The sequence below is a fragment of the Nerophis ophidion genome, linkage group LG01, assembly GCF_033978795.1.
Source record: "Nerophis ophidion isolate RoL-2023_Sa linkage group LG01, RoL_Noph_v1.0, whole genome shotgun sequence".
Classification (NCBI taxonomy): Eukaryota; Metazoa; Chordata; class Actinopteri; order Syngnathiformes; family Syngnathidae; genus Nerophis; species Nerophis ophidion.
The window spans coordinates 6,924,196-6,949,195 of record NC_084611.1 but is presented as its reverse complement, the minus strand read 5'-3'; the positions used below and the strand labels follow the sequence as shown (position 1 = coordinate 6,949,195).

Here is a 25,000-nt window from a genome sequence, read left to right as displayed (position 1 = left end):
ACACACCCACTAATTTAATCAGGAAAAGGCATTTTTACATGTAAATATTTTTCAAACACACTTTTTGTTTGTGTCTGCAAAGTTTGTACTAAAAAACTATTTTTGTTGAAATCATTTTTGAGTCTGTGGATGACAACATTTTGTCCTTGAAATGATCATTAAACTTGTTTCAAGTGTTGGTACTGTCGTCTTATTTGTTTAATCTGGAGCCAGAAGATGTTGAAAGTTCAAGTTAAAGTTGCAATGATAGTCACACACACACTAGGTGTGGCAAAATTATTGTCCGCGTTTGACCCATCACCCTTGATCACCCCCTGGGAGGTGAGGGGAGCAGTGGGCAGCAGCGGTAGCCGCGCCCGGGAATCATTTTTGGTGATTTAACCCCCAATTCCAACCCTTGATGCTGAGTGCCAATCAGGGAGGTAATGGCTCCCATTTTTATAGTAAAGTGGACACGATGTACAAACTTAAAGGGGAACATTATCACAATTTCAAAAGGGTTAAAAACAATAAAAATCTGTTGTATTTTTTAAAGTTTTTTTCAAAATTTTACCCGTCCCGGAATATCCCTAAATAAAGCTTTGAAGTGCCTTATTTTCGCTATCTTCGAAACCACTATCCATTTCCCTGTGACGTCACACAGGGCTGCCAATACAAACAACATGGCGGTTACCACAACAAGATATAGCGACATTAACTCGGATTCAGACTCAGATTTCAGCGGCTTAAGCGATTCAACAGATTACGTATGTATTGAAACAGATGGTCGGAGTATGGAGGCAGATAGCGAAAACGAAATTGAAGAAGAAATTGAAGCTATTGAGCGAATAGCTATTGATGCTATTCGGCCATAGCGTGGGTGTGCCTAATGAAGTGGCCCATAGCATGGGTTAGGGTTAGCATCGCCGGTAAAATGTGCGGACCAAACGATCAGGACTTTCGCATCTTGTGACACTGGAGCAACTTAAATCCGTCGATTGGTAAGTGTTTGTTTCGCATTAAATGTGGGTATCTAGTTTCAAATGTACATACAGCTAGCGTAAATAGCATGTTAGCATCGATTAGTATAGCATGTTAGCATCAATTAGCCGGCAGTCATGCCGTGACCAAATATGTCTGATTAGCACATAAGTCAACAACATCAACAAAACTCACCTTTGTGATTTCGTTGACTTAATCTGCAGGTTATCCATACATCTCTGTGCCATGTCTGTCTTAGCATCGCCGGTCAAATGTGAAGACACTCTGGTACATTCAATGGGGGTCTGGCGGCAGATTTCTTGCCAGTGGTGCAACTTGAATCCCTCCCTGTTAGTGTTGTTACACCCTCCGACAACACACCGACGAAAAACGGAAAATAACAGAGCTGAGACCCGGTGTTTGTAATGTGAAAATGAAAATGGTGGGTGTGTTACCTCGGTGACGTCACGTTCTGACGTCATCACTAAAAGACCGATAAACAGAAAGGCGTTTAATTTGCCAAAATTCACCCATTTAGAGTTCGGAAATCGGTTAAAAAAATACATGGTCTTTTTTCTGCAACATCAAGGTATATATTGACGCTTGCATAGGTTTGGTGATAATGTTCCCCTTTAAAAACTGAAGTATTTATTCCCTATTGGATATAATTCTAATACAATTTGTCTGAGCGCTATCTGTCCCGAGTAGCATTCAACAAGGCAACTTACGCAGGGCCGTCCGGACACGCTCTTAAAATACATATCACAATGTATGAATGTTAAGGTGTCCGATGAGGGCTTTTTGCCGATATTGTCTGTGACGGTCTCAAGCCGTCGTGCGGGTTCCAGGGACCACCAAGGAAGGACATGCATTTGAGCATGTGTAGACCTATTTATTTTTCAATAGGCTTTTTGCGTGAAGCTTTTCAGCCTTCCCCGTTGTCGGCGTCTGCCTCTTGCTCTGGCTCTCTTCCGGGTTGCATGCGCTGCTGCTTGTGTTGTCGTCTGTCCCCCTCGTTCCTTCGTTGTTTCTCCACCTCTCTCCCCGACGTTCACGGCTGCCGCCCTTTTACACAGTGCGAGAGGATTCATTAACCGTATCCAGGTGCGCGATCCATGCACCTGATCTCGATTCCGGCGTCGCTCCCGGCACGCCCCACCTCGCCGCTCGCTCGCCGTCCCCGCTTCCTCGCCGCCATCTTGGTCCGGGCTCCAGCGTGCCCTACTTCTCTGTCGGACTGTCGGCTCCACCTCTCCACATTGTCCAACTCTTAATTACCAATTACTATTATCAACCAATACCGATACATACATACATTAACTCATTGTTATGCCTATTTTTGTTGTGATGCCCCTCTGGATGCATTAAACAATGTAACAAGGTTTTCCAAAAATAAATCAACTCAAGTTATGGAAAAAAATGCCAACATGGCACTGCCATATTTATTAGTCACAAATTGCTTTTTTTTTAATTTTTTTAACATGCCTCAAAACAGCAGCTTGGAATTTGAGACATCGAAGGAAGTTGAGGTGGTTGGCATTTGGAGTTTATATTTTAGCATCCCGTAAGAGTTAGTGCTGCAAGGAATTCTGGGTACTTTTTTCTGTTGTGTTTATGTTGTGTTACGGTGCGGATGTTCTCCCGAAATGTGTTTTGTCATTCTTGTTTGGTGTGGGTTCACAGTGTGGCGTAAGGCTAGGCGATATGGCCTTTTTTTAATATCTTGATATTTTTAGTCCATGTCACGATACATTATATATATGTCTCGATATTTTGCCTTAGCCTTGAATGAACACTTGATGCATATAATCCCAGCAGTATGATGATTCTATGTGTCTACATTCAAACATTCTTCTTCATACTGCATTAATATATGCTACTTTTTAAACATTCATGCAGAGAAGGAAATCACAACTAAGTCAATTGACCAAAACTGCATTTATTAAAGTTATTAGCAGGTGACTTTTCAAACGATGCTACATATTAGCAGTAATGCTACTTTTAGTAGCAACACTTGGGGCCCCACACTTGACAAATTAAAGTTGTCTAGTCGACATTTTCCCGCTTGAAGCCAAACCACCGCCAGAAGATGGATCCCCTGCTGTTTTTCTTGGGAATTAATTCTTCCTTCATTCGCACCTTCTTTCTCTCGTATTACCACTCGCACGGCCCTGCTAGCATCACAGCTAATGTTACCAAGTCTGTTACCTCTCTGCTGGGTGAAGGCGTATCTGTATGTGACGTATGTAAGAGGGTGTGCTTGCTGCCTGTGAGAAGGAGACACAAGAAGGAGTGGGAAGAGCCTGTAGTGTAAGGCCAGCAGCTAAAAGCAACGGCGTGAGAACGTATACTCCAATATCACCATGTAGTCATTTTCTATATCGCACAGAGACAAAACCACGATATATCGCGTATATCGATATATCACCCTGCCCTAGTGTGGCGCATATTTGTAACAATGTTACAATGTGTGACCTGTATAGCTGTTGACCAAGTATGCATTGCATTCACTTGTGTGTGTGAAAAGCCGTGGATATTATGTGACTGGGCCGGCACGTAAAGGAAGTGCCTTTAAAGGGGAACATTATCAGCAGACCTATGTAAGCGTCAATATATACCTTGATGGTGCAGAAAAAAGACCATCTATTTTTTGAACCGATTTCCGAACTCTAAATGGGTGAATTTTGGCGAATTAAACGCCTTTCTGTTAATCGCTCTGGAGGCGATGACGTCAGAATGTGACGTCGCCGAGGTAACACACCCACCATTTTCATTTTCAACACATTACAAACACCGGGTCTCAGCTCTGTTATTTTCTGTTTTTTTGACTATTGTTTGGAACCTTGGAGACATCATGCCTCGTCGGTGTGTTGTCGGAGGGTGTAACAACACTAACAGGGAGGGATTCAAGTTGCACCACTGGCCCCAAGATGCCAAAGTGTCTGCCGCCAGACCCCCATTGAATGTGTCGGAGTGTCTCCACATTGTACCGGCGATGCTAAAGCAGACATGGCACAGAGATGTATGGATAACCTGCAGATGCATTTGCAACGATAAAGTCAACAAAATCACAAAGGTGAGTTTTGTTGATGTTGACTTATGTGCTAATCAGACATATTTGGTTGCGGCGTGACTGCCAGCTAATCGATGCTAACATGCTACGCTAATCTACGCAAACATGCTATTTACCGGCGGTGCTAAGGCAGACATGGCACAGAATGTATGGATAACCTGCAGATGCATTTGCAACTATATTACGTTTCCTTCCACCCACATTTAATGCGAAAAAAACACTTACCAATCGACGGATTTAAGTTGCTCCAGTGTGAAAAGATGCGAAAGTCCTGATCGTTTGGTCCGCACATTTTACTGGCGATGCTAACGCAGCTATTCGGCCATGCTATGGCTATGAATAGCGTCAATAGCTATTTGTTTAATAGCTTCAGTTTCTTCTTCAATATTTTCATACTCCAACCATCCGTTTCAATACATGCGTAATCTGTTAAAACGCTTAAGTCGCTGAAATCCGAGTTTGAATCCGAGCTAATGTCACTATATCTTGCTGTGGTATTCCCATTGTTTGTTTACATTGGCAGCACTGTGTGACGTCACAGGGAAATGGCCAGTGTCTTCGCAGAGAGACGAAAATAAGGCACTTTAAAGCTTTATTTAGGGATATTCGGAGACTGGTAAAAATTAAAAAAAAACTTCAAAAAAATAAAACAAGCCACTGGGAACTGATTTTTATTGTTTTTAACCTTTTTGAAATTGTGATAATGTTCCCCTTTAAGGTTTATTACGTCCGTGTACACAGCAGCGTTTTAAAAAGTCATGAATTTTACTTTTTGAAACCGATCCCGATAATTTCCGATATTACATTTTAAAGCATTTATAGGCCGATAATATCAGTGGTCTGATATTATCGGTCATCCCTAATGAATATGCAATGAGGTGTCTGCTTCCAGGCGTGGAATCTTCCTCAGCGTTCTCCTTCCTGGACTCCGACTTCACATCTGGTGTTGTCCTTCAGACCTCGACAAAGAAGCCACCTCAACAGTGGCAAGAATGAGGGCGATGAGAGTGAATGTGCGTATGCTTGGACTTGGACCCAGTTCCAACTGGAACTTAGAGGTTATGATTAGTTGCACGACCTATTCTAAGCACATATATATCTTAACATTTTTTTAAAGGGGAACATTATCAGCAGACCTATGTAAGCGTCAATATATACCTTGATGGTGCAGAAAAAAGACCATATATTTTTTTAACCGATTTCCGAACTTTAAATGGGCGAATTTTGGCGAATTAAACGCCTTTCTGTTTATCGCGCTGGAGGCGATGATGTCAGAATGTGACGTCGCCGAGGTAACACTGCCGCCTTTTTCATTTTCAACACATTACAAACACCGGGTCTCAGCTCTGTTATTTTCCGTTTTTTTGACTATTTTTTGGAACCTTGGAGACATCATGCCTCGTCGGTGTGTTGTCGGAGGGTGTAACAACACTAACAGGGAGGGATTCAAGTTGCACCACTGGCAAGAAATCTCCCGCCAGACCCCCATTGAATTTGCCAGTGTCTTCACATTTGACCAGCGATGCTAAGACAGACATGGCACAGAGATGTATGGATAACCTGCAGATGCATTTGCAACGATTAAGTCAACGAAATCACAAAGGTGGATGTTGTGACATATTTGGTCACGGCATGACTGCCAGCTAATCGATGCTAAAATGCTTCGCTAATCGATGCTAACATGCTATTTACGCTAGCTGTATGTACATTTGAAACGAGATACCCACATTTAATGCGAAACAAACACTTACCAATCGACGGATTTAAGTTGCTCCAGTGTCACAAGATGCCAAAGTCCTGATCGTTTGGTCCGCACATTTTACCGGCGATGCTAATAAGGCAGCCATGCTATGGGCCACTTCATTAGGTACACCCATGCTATGGCCGAATAGCATCAATAGCTATTCGCTCAATAGCTTCAATTTCTTCTTCAATTTCGTTTTCGCTATCAGCCTCCATACTCCGACCATCTGTATCAATACATGCGTAATCTGTTGAATCGCTTAAGTCGCTGAAATCCGAGTCTGAATCCGAGCTAATGTCACTATATCTTGCTGTGGTAACCGCCATGTTGTTTGTATTGGCAGCACTGTGTGACATCACAGGGAAATGGATAGTGGTTTCGAAGATAGCCAAAAATAGGCACTTTAAAGCTGTTTTTAGGGATATTCCGGGAGGTGTAAAATTTTGAAAAAAACTTCGAAAAATAAAACAAACCACTGGGAAATGATTTTTATTGTTTTTAACCCTTTTGAAATTGTGATAATGTTCCCCTTTAAGAGTTCAACACAAAATATAAACTGCTGGTCAGGGCCAAGATCCTCACTGCCTTGGCGTTGCAGGAGCACATACTCACCCCTTGTTGGACCCCTTCCGGGATGCCTAATTAGGATAAATTGGCTGCTAGCCCCAAAAGTGGAGTTGATCATTCTCTCTATCGTAGCCCGCAAGCAGGGCAGCACACAGACTGCAAAAACACAAAAGATAATTAGGGTGATAAAGTTAAAGTTGAAGTACCAATGATTGTCACACACACACTAGAAGTGGCGAAATTATTCTCCGCATTTGACCCATCACCCTCGATCGCCTCCTGGGAGATGAGGAGAGCAGTAGGCAGCAGTGGTGCCGCGCCTGGGAATCATTTTTGGTGATTTAACCCCCAATTCCAACCCTTGATGCTGAGTGCCAAGCAGGGAGGTAATAATAAGTACGGCTGGGCGATATACAAACTCTGTTTCCATATGAGTTGGGAAATTGTGTTAGATGTAAATATAAACGGAATACAATGATTTGCAATTCCATTTCTACCCATATTCCATTGAATGCCCCATGAAGACAAGATATTTGATGTTCAAACTCATAAACTTTAATTTTTTTTGCAATTAATAATTAACTTAGAATTCCATGGCTGCAACACTTGCCAAAGTAGTTGGGAAAGGGCATGTTCACCACTGTGTTACATCACCTTTTCTTTTAACAACACTCAATAAACGTTTGGGAACTGAGGAAACTAATTGTTGAAGCTTTAAAAGTGGAATTCTTTCCCATTCTTGTTTTATGTAGAGCTTCAGTCGTTCAACAGTCCGGGGGCTCTGCTGTCTTATTTTACACTTCATATTGTGCCACACATTTTTGATGGTAGACAGGTCTGGACTGCAGGCGGGCCAGGAAAGTACCCGCACTCTTTTTTCACGAAGCCACAATGTTGTAACACTTGTCTTGCTGGAATAAGCAGGGGCGTCCATGATAACGTTGCTTGGATGACAACATATATTGCTCCAAAACCTGTATGTACCTTTCAGCATTAATGGTGCCTTCACAGATGTGTAAGTTACCCATGCCTTGGGCACTAATACACCCCCATACCATCACAGATGCTGGCTTTTGAACTTTGCGCCTATAACAATCTGGATTGACGCTTACATAGGTCCGGTGATAATGTTCCCCTTTAATCATTTTGAGAAGAAAAAGGTTTTTTTCTCTTTACCTCCACAAAATGTACAGAAAACAAACAAACTGTGGTCCCTCAACCAGGTACGGACCGAAGCGTGGGTTACCTGTACAGTTACATCTCTAGTAAACACAATTATAGAAATGAACAAAAGGACAGTTGTCAACTGTGAGCATATATTACCTCCATCAAACATGGCGGAAATGTCTGTTACAAGATACTGTGCTAGTAAATAGTAGGGATGCAACTGTACTTGCTGTTATCCCGCACGGGACAATCTACCTTTAAATAAATGTAAAAAAAAAAGTGATATTAATCAAGATCGGATGTAGTAATATTGTCTTTATTAGCAATAGTGCTTATTGCTTCATATGCTTATCACTCAGCTTCTATAATTTGTCGATCATCCTCCTTATATTCAGGTTCAAAAATATAAAGTTCTGGATCATAATTTGTTCCAAAGTCTTCTACGATGGCACTCATGAAGTCTGCCTTTATTAATAATAGTTGGTGGTGTTGTTGAAGGAAATAGCGAACATTGTGATGTGTACGTAAAAATATTGCACCACCGTTTGCTTGAAATTATAAAAAAAAAGATTTTGAAAATACGTAAATATTACATGTTATAATGATTGTGCCTGTTATCACATTACATGTACACTTACAGCGTGCATACAAACAGTTGTTGGAAGCCGTTGGATATTTTTTGTAGGCGAAATAGAGTGAATCCCCATTACTGGCTTTTGCTAGTGTTTATTTAGAAGTTAGAATCAGTGATGGGCAGTAGTGCACAACAAGTAGCGACGCTATGTAGCTTAACTACAGTTCCCAGTAGCGTGGCGTTAGCGTAGGTCCTTTTTGAACCCATGGTGATACCGTACAACCTATACTACACACACACACAATACATATAATAATAAAGTGTGTTTTTGTTGTTTGTGTCTTGCAGACGTCCAGCAGCTGATCGGTAATCGGGAAAAAGTTTCCCCTCAGTCAGGGGGGAGCTCCACTTTGAAGCAGGAGACTCCACAACAACCCTGCATTAAAAAGGAAGAGGAGGAACTCTGCATCACTCAGGAGGGAGAGTGTCTTCTAGGACGAGAGGAAGCTGATTACACCAAGTTTCCACTGACTGTTGTCTCTGTGAAGACTGAAGATGATGAAGAGAAACCACAAGTAGACAACCTCTTAGCTCCACTATCAGTTAGTGAGGCTGAAGACGAGGTTGAAGAACCTTTGAGCAGCGATACAGACTGTGAAGGTGATATGAGGACTCACACTGACAACAAACACTCTGAATGCTCTTCAAAGAAGAGAGGTAAAACATATTTGAGCTGCTCAGTTTGTGCTGAAAGTTTTACTAAAAATTGCGATTTGACTCAACATATGAGAACACAGACAAGTAAAAATACATTTATTTGTTCAGTTTGTGGGAAAAGCTTTTCTCAAAATACCTCTTTGACTCAACACATGAGAATACACACAGGTGAAAAACCATTTAATTGTTCAGTTTGTGGCAACAACTTTTCTGTTAAGAGATATCTGACTGAACACATGAAAACGCACACAGGTGAAAAACCATTTAATTGTTCAGTGTGTGGCAACAGCTTTTCTCAAAAAAGCTCTTTGACTCAACACATGAGAACACACACAGGAGAAAAACCATTTAATTGTTCAGTTTGTGGCAAAAGCTTTTCTCAAAATTTCTCTTTGACTCAACACATGAGAACACACACAGGTGAAAAACCATTCAATTGTTCAATTTGTGGGAACATCTTTTCTTTTAAGGGCAGTTTGATTGAACACATGAGAACACACACAGGTGAAAAACCATTTAAATGTTCAGTTTGTGGCAAGAGTTGTTCTGTCAAGAGATATCTGATGGAGCACATGAGGAGTCACACAGGTGAAAAACCATTTAGCTGTTCAGTTTGTGGCAAAAGATTTTCTTTTAAGGGCAGTTTGATTGAACACATGAGAACACACACATATGAAAAGCCATATAAGTGTTCAGTTTGTGGGAAAAGCTTTTCTGTTAAGAGAATATTGACTCGACACATGAGAACACACAGGACTAAGACCGTTTAATTGTTCAGTTTGTTGTAAAAGCTTTCCTCAACACAGCTCTTTGTGGCGACACATGAGGAAGAACATTTAGTTGTTCAGTGTGCTGTAAAAGGTTCCCACATAATGCAGACACAGTAAAACACAGAAGAACACACAAAAGGAAAATAAGCAATTAGCTGTTTAGTTTGTGGTATGTTGCTCATATGTGGTGATATCCACCCTACCCAGGACCTCCTCACTGCTTCTTTCACAAATATCTGATGTGTTCATACTAACTTGGATTATTTGGAGCATAATATTATCCACTCATGACCCCATGTCTTCTCTGAATCTGAAACCTTCCTGAACAGTAAGATGGATGATGCTTCAAGTGCTTGGTTACTCCTTCTTCAGTCCAGGGACCTGGGGCCTCATGTATTAAGTTTGTGTACAGGGTCAAAAACCTGCACTACAACCTTTTTCACTGCAAAGTTGAGATGTATCAAAAATAATGTTGACGCATAAGTGATGCTGGGTAACTGTTTGCATAAAAAGTGCCAACGTTTACTCCTCAGACTGATTGATGTGCAAATCAGAGACATGTGAACAATTAACCCCCAACACCCACAACCCAACCCCCACCTCCCTCGACATTCGGACATAACAGGTTCAATCCGGCCCGCGAGATGAGTTTGCGAAGTGTAAAATTCAGCTGCATTTTTTAATGAAAGAAACTGCTATTTTAAATGTGTCCACTGGATGTCGCAATAGCAATTCTGTTAGGCAAGCAAGGGGCGAGCAAGTATACCAAGCAAGAGGTACACGGTAAAGTGGGCATTTGTGGAAATGACAAAGGAGGTAGTCCAAACATAGAATATTTTTTATTTGCGCTTTTTTATTTTTTTTGTTCCATCCTAGATGGGCTGTGACTTAAAGTTGAATTGCTTTGTAGAAACACTGAGATTTATTTTAAGTTCAATGTGTTTTTTTAAAAGGCACCTTTTTTCCCTTCTAAATGTTCAACTAACTTGAAGGGTTTTGTCAAGATGATTTTTTTTAAATTAATTTAATAACCAATCCAACAAAACAATGCAATCCAATTCCAATACCAAACCCAACCCAGCAACACTCAGAACTGCAATAAACAGAGCAATTGAGGACACACAAAACATGACACGGTAAAATCCAAAAGTAGTGGGAAAAAAATTAATATTAGCAATATTAGTAAGAATTTCAAAATAACAGTGATTAAAAATCCCTTATTGATATTATCAATGAGGGATTCCGCCCGATTGTAGCTGAGATAGGCAACAGCGCCCATCGCAACCCCAAAGGGGAATAAGCGGTAGGAAATGGATGGATGGATATTATCATTAAAAACATTAATACAAAAAAATTTAAAAAATGAACAATAGTGTCAGAGTGGTTTACACTTGCATCGCATCTCATAAGCTTGACAACACACTCTGTCCAATATTTCAAATATATAATAAGTATTATTTTGGTTCATTTGATACTTAAAACAAATATAAATAATGGATCCCATATTCCAGGGGTCGGGAACCTTTTTGGCTGAGAGAGCCATGAAAGCCAAATATTTCAAAATGTATTTCCGTGAGAGCCATATCATATTTCTTCAACACTGAATACAACTAAATGCGTGCATTTTTAAGTAAAACCGACATTTTTAGAGTATAATAAGTCTTTTAGTCTTTTTCATAACATCGTTATTCTGAAGCTAACCAATAATAAATCAAATGTCATGTCTGTTGATCATGTTTTTGTTTGGCCATGTGCTGTTTGTCTTTTGGACTCTTTAAGTTCCTGTTTTTCTTGGTTTCCTTGGTTACTCGTTTTGTCCACCTGTCTCTGGTGGACAAAACCCCCGCTCACCTGCTTCCCGAGCACTAATCAGAGGCAGTATTTAAGCTTGTCTTTGCCAGTCAGTCGCCCTGGCGTCAATGTGATCTTTTCTTGCTCTGTGCTGACTTGTTTCATGCCTTGCCATAGTTTCGTGCTTCATGCCATGCCAAGTAAGTTTTGTTTGATTTATGTTCATAGTCTGTTTATGCGTTAGCTTTCTTCTTCCAAGTTGTGCCTCCGCTGTGAGCGATTTTTGTTTGTATCTTTTTTTTTAGTTAAAATTAAATCATGTTTTTACCTAAATGCCATGTCCCAAGTAGTCTGTCTGCCTTCCTGGGAGAACGACCCCGATCGTGACATAAAATACTTCTTACCATTAATGCGACTTCTTGAACAGGTGCGGTAGGAAACGGATGGATGGATTTAAATGCATGAGAATGTTTAATATTTTGAACTTTATTTTTAGCACTGTGAATTCCAGCGGAATTATTCATAATTATCGTGTTAAGCAATGTCAGCTAAGATTGATCTGAGAGCCAGATGCAGTCATCAAAAGAGCCACATCTGGCTCTAGAGCCACAGGTTCCCTACCCCTGCCATATTCCAATATATGACTCAAAATTATCTAAACTAAATGCAGTTTTTTCTACTGATATCATCTAGATAGGGCTTCACGGTGGCAGAGGGGTTAGTGCGTCTGCCTCACAATACGAAGTTCCTGCAGTCCTGGGTTCAAATCCAGGCTCGGGATCTTTCTGTGTGGAGTTTGCATGTTCTCCCCGTGAATGCGTGGGTTCCCTCCGGGTACTCCGGCTTCCTCCCACTTCCAGAGACATGCACCTGGGGATAGGCCCCTCCCACCTCCAAAGACATGCACCTGGGGATAGGCCCCTCCCACCTACAAAGACGTGCACCTGGGGATAGGTTGATTGGCAACACTAAATGGTCCCTAGTGTGTGAATGTGAGTGTGAATGTTGTCTGTCTATCTGTGTTGGCCCTGCGATGAGGTGGCGACTTGTCCACGGTGTACCCCGCCTTCCGCCCGATTGTAGCTGAGATAGGCGCCAGCGCCCCCCGCGACCCCGAAAGGGAATAAGCGGTAGAAAATGGATGGATGGATGGATCATCTAGATAGCTAAATGGTAAATGGGTTGTACTTGTATAGCACTTTTCTACCCCCTTTTTTTAAGGAGCCCAAGGCGCTTTGATATTATTTCCACATTCACACACACATTCACACACTGACGGCGGGAGCTGCCATGCAAGGCGCTCACCAGGACACATCAGGAGCAAGGGTGAAGCGTCTTGCCCAAGGACACAACGGACATGACTAGGATGGTAGAAGGTGGGGATTGAACCAGTAACCCTCAGATTGCTGGCACAGCCACTCTACCAACTTCGCCATGCCGTCCCCCGTAGCTTGTGTATACTTGTCAGTATGAGTTGGACTATCAACAACTATCCTTTTTTTTTTTTAAGTAATACCCTTTTTGTTATTATGCATATTGAAGTGAACTATATTTATATAGCGCTTTTCTCTAGTGACTCAAAGCGCTTTACAGAGTGAAACCCAATATCTAATTTTTACATTTAAACCAGTGTGGGTGGCACTGGGAGCAGGTGGGTAAAGTGTCTTGCCCAAGGACACAACGGCAGTGACTAGGATGGCGGAAGCGGGAATCGAACCTGCAACCCTCAAGTTGCTGGCACGGCCACTCTACCAACCGAGCTATAAGAAATGCATTTTTACTCTTTGATGACACGTTACTAAATTGATGGAGAGCCCCAAGAATACCAGTTTGCAGTTTCATTGGGATGTTTATATTAAGGAATGTGATTTCTTCTTTAGTTTTTTTCAACCATAAAAAAAAAATTAAAAAAGATGATTATTTGTGATATGTACATTTTCAGAATGTGTTTGTTCTGTTTTTGACCAAAGTAAAATAAAGAAAATAATCTGAATTTGTCGTAGTCGTGTTTTTAAGTGATCATGCCATGATTTTACCCGCCCACGTGGAAATAGATTTTCCTTCATGTGGCCCCTGAGCTAAAATGAGTTTGACAGCCCTGCTGTAATCTGACTCATGTGAGCAGGTTACTGTATAAACACATTTTGTTATAAGTTGTAAAAATGTGTTCAGTTCTCAGAGACACATCAATGTCAGGCTGACAATCGCTCTTCCGCTTTCTCCAAACACGAGAACAAAGCAGCTCCTACTGACTTGTGATTGGTCAGACCGTGCCGATCTTAATCACATGGCTAATTGCAATATAATAAATTGCAACATAATTGAATATCTTATATGCTCAGACAGTAATGTGTTTATATAAGTTTAGGTTGTGTTATGATGTTTGTAATGGGGAAAGACGTTAATGTGTCTTGTTTTCATGTTTGCATTTAAGATAGTTGACATTTGTTAACTGGTGATTAGTGATGTTAAGTGCCTAAGATGGTAGTTATTGATTAGCAGTGCGATGAGGGCTTTCTGCTGGTGAGTGATTAGCACTACAGTTAGAGCCACCTATCGCCAGGTAGAAATGAGCAGTTTCACCAACATTTTGATGTGAAACCATATTACTAACTGTCTGCTGTTTTACAGGATTCATGGAAGTTTATTGTCATAGCAGCACACGATACACATGAGATGGCACACAATTTAGTAGCAGGTGAACAATAGGATTGGTCCTGGTGGAGATCTACACTCTTAGGGCTTTTCTTCTTTATTCAGAGTCATGATCTGACTTTCTAAAGGTTTTTAACTAAAACAACTAAGTGGGTGGAAAAATATTTCTGTTTCTTGTAGTATTTACATTGTTTGATCTATTTTCTTCGATGTATGACCATTTTTCTGGTTTGAACAACAGCCATCGAAAATGTCTGTGCACGTGCTTGTATATATATATTTTTTTAATTTTATTTTCAAAGAGTAGTTGTCGATTATTTAATGTGAGATACTTTTGCAAACCATTGCTTTAGAACCAGATTAAAATGCCTTTAAAAAAAAAACTGCTGAGGAGTAGGAAACGGAAGTGTCTGACCTCTAGCGCATGCGCAAATGTATTGAAGCAAAGCAAAAAGACGAGGACCGCATGCTATGGTTGTTCGGAGAATTTTCGAATTCACGATCTTAAAGTCATATGATTCACAGCAAATATAGCAACAAATATCTCAATTCGTATTTCCCAAAGCCACGAAACGTGCATTGAGTTTGGAGCGATATCTGAAGTGAAGATTGAAGACGTGATAGAAGATGGACGACTACTGCTATGCTAAGATGGTGACGTCATGTCAAAGAGAAAGTGAAAGACAATCAGAAACTTCCAGCAAATCACCAACGGAGATAAAGACCAAAGATGAAGGTGAGTAAGTTGAAGTTTTGTCATTTGAAAGCTATTTGAATATCAAGCCCTTAAAATCGAAATTAGAAAGTAAAGAAAGAGCCGCCATGATTGTTAGCTTGAAGAAGGCAGTGGAGTTCACATCAGAGGAGATGAAAGAATGCAAAAGTCACATGAAGAAAGTGGAAGAGCAAAATAAATAATGATGTGAAAGAAGAGATGTTGTGGAAGAGTAAGAGATGTGCAGTGTGTGAAGAGAAGACTGGACCACATGTCTACATCAGTGTGTGAAGAGAAGACTGGACCACATGTCTACATCGGTGTGTGAAGAGAAGACTGGACCACATGTCTACATCAGTGTGTGAAGAGAAGACTGGACCACATGTCTACATCAGTGTGTGAAGAGAAGACTGGACCACATGTCTACATCAGTGTGTGAAGAGAAGACTGGACCACATGTCTACATCAGTGTGTGAAGAGAAGACTGGACCACATGTCTACATCAGTGTGTGAAGAGAAGACTGGACCACATGTCTACATCAGTGTGTGAAGAGAAGACTGGACCACATGTCTACATCAGTGTGTGAAGAGAAGACTGGACCACATGTCTACATCAGTGTGTGAAGAGAAGACTGGACCACATGTCTACATCAGTGTGTGAAGAGAAGACTGGACCACATGTCTACATCAGTGTGTGAAGAGAAGACTGGACCACATGTCTACATCAGTGTGTGAAGAGAAGACTGGACCACATGTCTACATCAGTGTGTGAAGAGAAGACTGGACCACATGTCTACATCGGTGTGTGAAGAGAAGACTGGACCACATGTCTACATCGGTGTGTGAAGAGAAGACTGGACCACATGTCTACATCAGTGTGTGAAGAGAAGACTGGACCACATGTCTACATCAGTGTGTGAAGAGAAGACTGGACCACATGTCTACATCAGTGTGTGAAGAGAAGACTGGACCACATGTCTACATCAGTGTGTGAAGAGAAGACTGGACCACATGTCTACATCAGTGTGTGAAGAGAAGACTGGACCACATGTCTACATCAGTGTGTGAAGAGAAGACTGGACCACATGTCTACATCAGTGTGTGAAGAGAAGACTGGACCACATGTCTACATCAGTGTGTGAAGAGAAGACTGGACCACATGTCTACATCAGTGTGTGAAGAGAAGACTGGACCACATGTCTACATCAGTGTGTGAAGAGAAGACTGGACCACATGTCTACATCGGTGTGTGAAGAGAAGACTGGACCACATGTCTACATCGGTGTGTGAAGAGAAGACTGGACCACATGTCTACATCAGTGTGTGAAGAGAAGACTGGACCACATGTCTACATCAGTGTGTGAAGAGAAGACTGGACCACATGTCTACATCAGTGTGTGAAGAGAAGACTGGACCACATGTCTACATCAGTGTGTGAAGAGAAGACTGGACCACATGTCTACATCAGTGTGTGAAGAGAAGACTGGACCACATGTCTACATCAGTGTGTGAAGAGAAGACTGGACCACATGTCTACATCAGTGTGTGAAGAGAAGACTGGACCACATGTCTACATCAGTGTGTGAAGAGAAGACTGGACCACATGTCTACATCAGTGTGTGAAGAGAAGACTGGACCACATGTCTACATCAGTGTGTGAAGAGAAGACTGGACCACATGTCTACATCAGTGTGTGAAGAGAAGACTGGACCACATGTCTACATCAGTGTGTGAAGAGAAGACTGGACCACATGTCTACATCAGTGTGTGAAGAGAAGACTGGACCACATGTCTACATCAGTGTGTGAAGAGAAGACTGGACCACATGTCTACATCAGTGTGTGAAGAGAAGACTGGACCACATGTCTACATCAGTGTGTGAAGAGAAGACTGGACCACATGTCTACATCAGTGTGTGAAGAGAAGACTGGACCACATGTCTACATCAGTGTGTGAAGAGAAGACTGGACCACATGTCTACATCGGTGTGTGAAGAGAAGACTGGACCACATGTCTACATCAGTGTGTGAAGAGAAGACTGGACCACATGTCTACATCAGTGTGTGAAGAGAAGACTGGACCACATGTCTACATCAGTGTGTGAAGAGAAGACTGGACCACATGTCTACATCAGTGTGTGAAGAGAAGACTGGACCACATGTCTACATCAGTGTGTGAAGAGAAGACTGGACCACATGTCTACATCAGTGTGTGAAGAGAAGACTGGACCACATGTCTACATCAGTGTGTGAAGAGAAGACTGGACCACATGTCTACATCGGTGTGTGAAGAGAAGACTGGACCACATGTCTACATCAGTGTGTGAAGAGAAGACTGGACCACATGTCTACATCAGTGTGTGAAGAGAAGACTGGACCACATGTCTACATCAGTGTGTGAAGAGAAGACTGGACCACATGTCTACATCAGTGTGTGAAGAGAAGACTGGACCACATGTCTACATCAGTGTGTGAAGAGAAGACTGGACCACATGTCTACATCAGTGTGTGAAGAGAAGACTGGACCACATGTCTACATCAGTGTGTGAAGAGAAGACTGGACCACATGTCTACATCAGTGTGTGAAGAGAAGACTGGACCACATGTCTACATCAGTGTGTGAAGAGAAGACTGGACCACATGTCTACATCGGTGTGTGAAGAGAAGACTGGACCACATGTCTACATCGGTGTGTGAAGAGAAGACTGGACCACATGTCTACATCAGTGTGTGAAGAGAAGACTGGACCACATGTCTACATCAGTGTGTGAAGAGAAGACTGGACCACATGTCTACATCAGTGTGTGAAGAGAAGACTGGACCACATGTCTACATCAGTGTGTGAAGAGAAGACTGGACCACATGTCTACATCGGTGTGTGAAGAGAAGACTGGACCACATGTCTACATCGGTGTGTGAAGAGAAGACTGGACCACATGTCTACATCAGGTGTGTGAAGAGAAGACTGGACCACATGTCTACATCAGTGTGTGAAGAGAAGACTGGACCACATGTCTACATCAGTGTGTGAAGAGAAGACTGGACCACATGTCTACATCAGTGTGTGAAGAGAAGACTGGACCACATGTCTACATCAGTGTGTGAAGAGAAGACTGGACCACATGTCTACATCAGGTGTGTGAAGAGAAGACTGGACCACATGTCTACATCAGTGTGTGAAGAGAAGACTGGACCACATGTCTACATCAGTGTGTGAAGAGAAGACTGGACCACATGTCTACATCAGTGTGTGAAGAGAAGACTGGACCACATGTCTACATCAGTGTGTGAAGAGAAGACTGGACCACATGTCTACATCAGTGTGTGAAGAGAAGACTGGACCACATGTCTACATCAGTGTGTGAAGAGAAGACTGGACCACATGTCTACATCAGTGTGTGAAGAGAAGACTGGACCACATGTCTACATCAGTGTGTGAAGAGAAGACTGGACCACATGTCTACATCAGTGTGTGAAGAGAAGACTGGACCACATGTCTACATCAGTGTGTGAAGAGAAGACTGGACCACATGTCTACATCAGTGTGTGAAGAGAAGACTGGACCACATGTCTACATCAGTGTGTGAAGAGAAGACTGGACCACATGTCTACATCAGTGTGTGAAGAGAAGACTGGACCACATGTCTACATCAGTGTGTGAAGAGAAGACTGGACCACATGTCTACATCAGTGTGTGAAGAGAAGACTGGACCACATGTCTACATCAGTGTGTGAAGAGAAGACTGGACCACATGTCTACATCAGGTGTGTGAAGAGAAGACTGGACCACATGTCTACATCGGTGTGTGAAGAGAAGACTGGACCACATGTCTACATCAGTGTGAGAAGAGAAGACTGGACCACATGTCTACATCAGTGTGTGAAGAGAAGACTGGACCACATGTCTACATCAGTGTGTGAAGAGAAGACTGGACCACATGTCTACATCAGTGTGTGAAGAGAAGACTGGACCACATGTCTACATCAGTGTGTGAAGAGAAGACTGGACCACATGTCTACATCAGTGTGTGAAGAGAAGACTGGACCACATGTCTACATCAGTGTGTGAAGAGAAGACTGGACCACATGTCTACATCAGTGTGTGAAGAGAAGACTGGACCACATGTCTACATCAGTGTGTGAAGAGAAGACTGGACCACATGTCTACATCAGTGTGTGAAGAGAAGACTGGACCACATGTCTACATCAGTGTGTGAAGAGAAGACTGGACCACATGTCTACATCAGTGTGTGAAGAGAAGACTGGACCACATGTCTACATCAGTGTGTGAAGAGAAGACTGGACCACATGTCTACATCAGTGTGTGAAGAGAAGACTGGACCACATGTCTACATCTGTGTGTGAAGAGAAGACTGGACCACATGTCTACATCAGGTGTGTGAAGAGAAGACTGGACCACATGTCTACATCAGTGTGTGAAGAGAAGACTGGACCCACATGTCTACATCAGTGTGTGAAGAGAAGACTGGACCACATGTCTACATCAGTGTGTGAAGAGAAGACTGGACCACATGTCTACATCAGTGTGTGAAGAGAAGACTGGACCACATGTCTACATCAGTGTGTGAAGAGAAGACTGGACCACATGTCTACATCAGTGTGTGAAGAGAAGACTGGACCACATGTCTACATCGGTGTGTGAAGAGAAGACTGGACCACATGTCTACATCGGTGTGTGAAGAGAAGACTGGACCACATGTCTACATCAGTGTGTGAAGAGAAGACTGGACCACATGTCTACATCAGTGTGTGAAGAGAAGACTGGACCACATGTCTACATCAGTGTGTGAAGAGAAGACTGGACCACATGTCTACATCAGTGTGTGAAGAGAAGACTGGACCACATGTCTACATCAGTGTGTGAAGAGAAGACTGGACCACATGTCTACATCAGTGTGTGAAGAGAAGACTGGACCACATGTCTACATCAGTGTGTGAAGAGAAGACTGGACCACATGTCTACATCAGTGTGTGAAGAGAAGACTGGACCACATGTCTACATCAGTGTGTGAAGAGAAGACTGGACCACATGTCTACATCAGTGTGTGAAGAGAAGACTGGACCACATGTCTACATCAGTGTGTGAAGAGAAGACTGGACCACATGTCTACATCAGTGTGTGAAGAGAAGACTGGACCACATGTCTACATCAGTGTGTGAAGAGAAGACTGGACCACATGTCTACATCAGTGTGTGAAGAGAAGACTGGACCACATGTCTACATCAGTGTGTGAAGAGAAGACTGGACCACATGTCTACATCAGTGTGTGAAGAGAAGACTGGACCACATGTCTACATCAGTGTGTGAAGAGAAGACTGGACCACATGTCTACATCAGTGTGTGAAGAGAAGACTGGACCACATGTCTACATCAGTGTGTGAAGAGAAGACTGGACCACATGTCTACATCAGTGTGTGAAGAGAAGACTGGACCACATGTCTACATCAGTGTGTGAAGAGAAGACTGGACCACATGTCTACATCGTGTGTGAAGAGAAGACTGGACCACATGTCTACATCAGTGTGTGAAGAGAAGACTGGACCACATGTCTACATCAGTGTGTGAAGAGAAGACTGGACCACATGTCTACATCAGTGTGTGAAGAGAAGACTGGAACCACATGTCTACATCAGTGTGTGAAGAGAAGACTGGACCACATGTCTACATCAGTGTGTGAAGAGAAGACTGGACCACATGTCTACATCAGTGTGTGAAGAGAAGACTGGACCACATGTCTACATCAGTGTGTGAAGAGAAGACTGGACCACATGTCTACATCAGTGTGTGAAGAGAAGACTGGACCACATGTCTACATCAGTGTGTGAAGAGAAGACTGGACCACATGTCTACATCGGTGTGTGAAGAGAAGACTGGACCACATGTCTACATCGGTGTGTGAAGAGAAGACTGGACCACATGTCTACATCGGTGTGTGAAGAGAAGACTGGACCACATGTCTACATCGGTGTGTGAAGAGAAGACTGGACCACATGTCTACATCAGTGTGTGAAGAGAAGACTGGACCACATGTCTACATCAGTGTGTGAAGAGAAGACTGGACCACATGTCTACATCAGTGTGTGAAGAGAAGACTGGACCACATGTCTACATCAGTGTGTGAAGAGAAGACTGGACCACATGTCTACATCAGTGTGTGAAGAGAAGACTGGACCACATGTCTACATCAGTGTGTGAAGAGAAGACTGGACCACATGTCTACATCAGTGTGTGAAGAGAAGACTGGACCACATGTCTACATCAGTGTGTGAAGAGAAGACTGGACCACATGTCTACATCAGTGTGTGAAGAGAAGACTGGACCACATGTCTACATCAGTGTGTGAAGAGAAGACTGGACCACATGTCTACATCAGTGTGTGAAGAGAAGACTGGACCACATGTCTACATCGGTGTGTGAAGAGAAGACTGGACCACATGTCTACATCAGTGTGTGAAGAGAAGACTGGACCACATGTCTACATCAGTGTGTGAAGAGAAGACTGGACCACATGTCTACATCAGTGTGTGAAGAGAAGACTGGACCACATGTCTACATCAGTGTGTGAAGAGAAGACTGGACCACATGTCTACATCAGTGTGTGAAGAGAAGACTGGACCACATGTCTACATCAGTGTGTGAAGAGAAGACTGGACCACATGTCTACATCAGTGTGTGAAGAGAAGACTGGACCACATGTCTACATCAGTGTGTGAAGAGAAGACTGGACCACATGTCTACATCAGTGTGTGAAGAGAAGACTGGACCACATGTCTACATCAGTGTGTGAAGAGAAGACTGGACCACATGTCTACATCAGTGTGTGAAGAGAAGACTGGACCACATGTCTACATCAGTGTGTGAAGAGAAGACTGGACCACATGTCTACATCAGTGTGTGAAGAGAAGACTGGACCACATGTCTACATCAGTGTGTGAAGAGAAGACTGGACCACATGTCTACATCAGTGTGTGAAGAGAAGACTGGACCACATGTCTACATCAGTGTGTGAAGAGAAGACTGGACCACATGTCTACATCAGGTGTGTGAAGAGAAGACTGGACCACATGTCTACATCAGTGTGTGAAGAGAAGACTGGACCACATGTCTACATCAGTGTGTGAAGAGAAGACTGGACCACATGTCTACATCAGTGTGTGAAGAGAAGACTGGACCACATGTCTACATCGAGTGTGTGAAGAGAAGACTGGACCACATGTCTACATCAGTGTGTGAAGAGAAGACTGGACCACATGTCTACATCAGTGTGTGAAGAGAAGACTGGACCACATGTCTACATCAGTGTGTGAAGAGAAGACTGGACCACATGTCTACATCAGTGTGTGAAGAGAAGACTGGACCACATGTCTACATCAGTGTGTGAAGAGAAGACTGGACCACATGTCTACATCAGTGTGTGAAGAGAAGACTGGACCACATGTCTACATCAGTGTGTGAAGAGAAGACTGGACCACATGTCTACATCAGTGTGTGAAGAGAAGACTGGACCACATGTCTACATCAGTGTGTGAAGAGAAGACTGGACCACATGTCTACATCAGTGTGTGAAGAGAAGACTGGACCACATGTCTACATCAGTGTGTGAAGAGAAGACTGGACCACATGTCTACATCAGTGTGTGAAGAGAAGACTGGACCACATGTCTACATCAGTGTGTGAAGAGAAGACTGGACCACATGTCTACATCAGTGTGTGAAGAGAAGACTGGACCACATGTCTACATCAGTGTGTGAAGAGAAGACTGGACCACATGTCTACATCGGTGTGTGAAGAGAAGACTGGACCACATGTCTACATCAGTGTGTGAAGAGAAGACTGGACCACATGTCTACATCAGTGTGTGAAGAGAAGACTGGACCACATGTCTACATCAGTGTGTGAAGAGAAGACTGGACCACATGTCTACATCAGTGTGTGAAGAGAAGACTGGACCACATGTCTACATCAGTGTGTGAAGAGAAGACTGGACCACATGTCTACATCAGTGTGTGAAGAGAAGACTGGACCACATGTCTACATCAGTGTGTGAAGAGAAGACTGGACCACATGTCTACATCAGTGTGTGAAGAGAAGACTGGACCACATGTTCTACATCAGTGTGTGAAGAGAAGACTGGACCACATGTCTACATCAGTGTGTGAAGAGAAGACTGGACCACATGTCTACATCAGTGTGTGAAGAGAAGACTGGACCACATGTCTACATCAGTGTGTGAAGAGAAGACTGGACCACATGTCTACATCAGTGTGTGAAGAGAAGACTGGACCACATGTCTACATCAGTGTGTGAAGAGAAGACTGGACCACATGTCTACATCAGTGTGTGAAGAGAAGACTGGACCACATGTCTACATCAGTGTGTGAAGAGAAGACTGGACCACATGTCTACATCAGTGTGTGAAGAGAAGACTGGACCACATGTCTACATCAGTGTGTGAAGAGAAGACTGGACCACATGTCTACATCAGTGTGTGAAGAGAAGACTGGACCACATGTCTACATCAGTGTGTGAAGAGAAGACTGGACCACATGTCTACATCAGTGTGTGAAGAGAAGACTGGACCACATGTCTACACTCAGTGTGTGAAGAGAAGACTGGACCACATGTCTACATCAGTGTGTGAAGAGAAGACTGGACCACATGTCTACATCAGTGTGTGAAGAGAAGACTGGACCACATGTCTACATCAGTGTGTGAAGAGAAGACTGGACCACATGTCTACATCAGTGTGTGAAGAGAAGACTGGACCACATGTCTACATCGTGTGTGAAGAGAAACTGGACCACATGTCTACATCAGTGTGTGAAGAGAAGACTGGACCACATGTCTACATCGGTGTGTGAAGAGAAGACTGGACCACATGTCTACATCGGTGTGTGAAGAGAAGACTGGACCACATGTCTACATCGGTGTGTGAAGAGAAGACTGGACCACATGTCTACATCAGTGTGTGAAGAGAAGACTGGACCACATGTCTACATCAGTGTGTGAAGAGAAGACTGGACCACATGTCTACATCAGTGTGTGAAGAGAAGACTGGACCACATGTCTACATCAGTGTGTGAAGAGAAGACTGGACCACATGTCTACATCAGTGTGTGAAGAGAAGACTGGACCACATGTCTACATCAGTGTGTGAAGAGAAGACTGGACCACATGTCTACATCAGTGTGTGAAGAGAAGACTGGACCACATGTCTACATCAGTGTGTGAAGAGAAGACTGGACCACATGTCTACATCAGTGTGTGAAGAGAAGACTGGACCACATGTCTACATCAGGTGTGTGAAGAGAAGACTGGACCACATGTCTACATCAGTGTGTGAAGAGAAGACTGGACCACATGTCTACATCAGTGTGTGAAGAGAAGACTGGACCACATGTCTACATCAGTGTGTGAAGAGAAGACTGGACCACATGTCTACATCAGTGTGTGAAGAGAAGACTGGACCACATGTCTACATCAGTGTGTGAAGAGAAGACTGGACCACATGTCTACATCAGTGTGTGAAGAGAAGACTGGACCACATGTCTACATCAGTGTGTGAAGAGAAGACTGGACCACATGTCTACATCAGTGTGTGAAGAGAAGACTGGACCACATGTCTACATCAGTGTGTGAAGAGAAGACTGGACCACATGTCTACATCAGTGTGTGAAGAGAAGACTGGACCACATGTCTACATCAGTGTGTGAAGAGAAGACTGGACCACATGTCTACATCAGTGTGTGAAGAGAAGACTGGACCACATGTCTACATCAGTGTGTGAAGAGAAGACTGGACCACATGTCTACATCAGTGTGTGAAGAGAAGACTGGACCACATGTCTACATCGTGTGTGAAGAGAAGACTGGACCACATGTCTACATCAGTGTGTGAAGAGAAGACTGGGACCACATGTCTACATCAGGTGTGTGAAGAGAAGACTGGACCACATGTCTACATCGTGTGTGAAGAGAAGACTGGACCACATGTCTACATCAGTGTGTGAAGAGAAGACTGGACCACATGTCTACATCGGTGTGTGAAGAGAAGACTGGACCACATGTCTACATCAGGTGTGTGAAGAGAAGACTGGACCACATGTCTACATCAGGTGTGTGAAGAGAAGACTGGACCACATGTCTACATCGAGTGTGTGAAGAGAAGACTGGACCACATGTCTACATCAGTGTGTGAAGAGAAGACTGGACCACATGTCTACATCAGTGTGTGAAGAGAAGACTGG

At 43.0% G+C, this 25,000-nt stretch overlaps 2 protein-coding genes across 4 annotated transcripts in view; both read left to right on the top strand.

The window, feature by feature from the left end:
- Positions 1-25,000, top strand: part of LOC133553287 (zinc finger protein 239-like) — a 152,771-nt gene that overhangs the window by 926 nt on the left and 126,845 nt on the right. Inside the window, exons 2-3 of one of the 3 annotated variants that reach the window (XM_061901697.1) lie at positions 4,926-5,046; positions 8,434-13,356. The exons of 1 other annotated variant lie outside the window; for it this stretch is intronic. In XM_061901697.1, coding sequence (XP_061757681.1) covers positions 4,926-5,046; positions 8,434-9,572 — 1,260 coding nt within the window. In that variant the 3' untranslated portion in view covers positions 9,573-13,356. Of the gene's footprint in view, positions 1-4,925; positions 5,047-8,433; positions 13,357-25,000 lie in introns of those variants that run through there. One more of the 3 variants, XM_061901780.1, reaches the window with a different exon arrangement.
- The window catches only part of LOC133556441 (gastrula zinc finger protein XlCGF57.1-like), a 101,174-nt gene continuing 90,611 nt past the window's right edge, over positions 14,438-25,000 (top strand). The window contains exon 1 of the mRNA XM_061907437.1: positions 14,438-14,754. Coding sequence (XP_061763421.1) covers positions 14,646-14,754 — 109 coding nt within the window. The 5' untranslated portion in view covers positions 14,438-14,645. The remainder of the gene's footprint in view (positions 14,755-25,000) is intronic.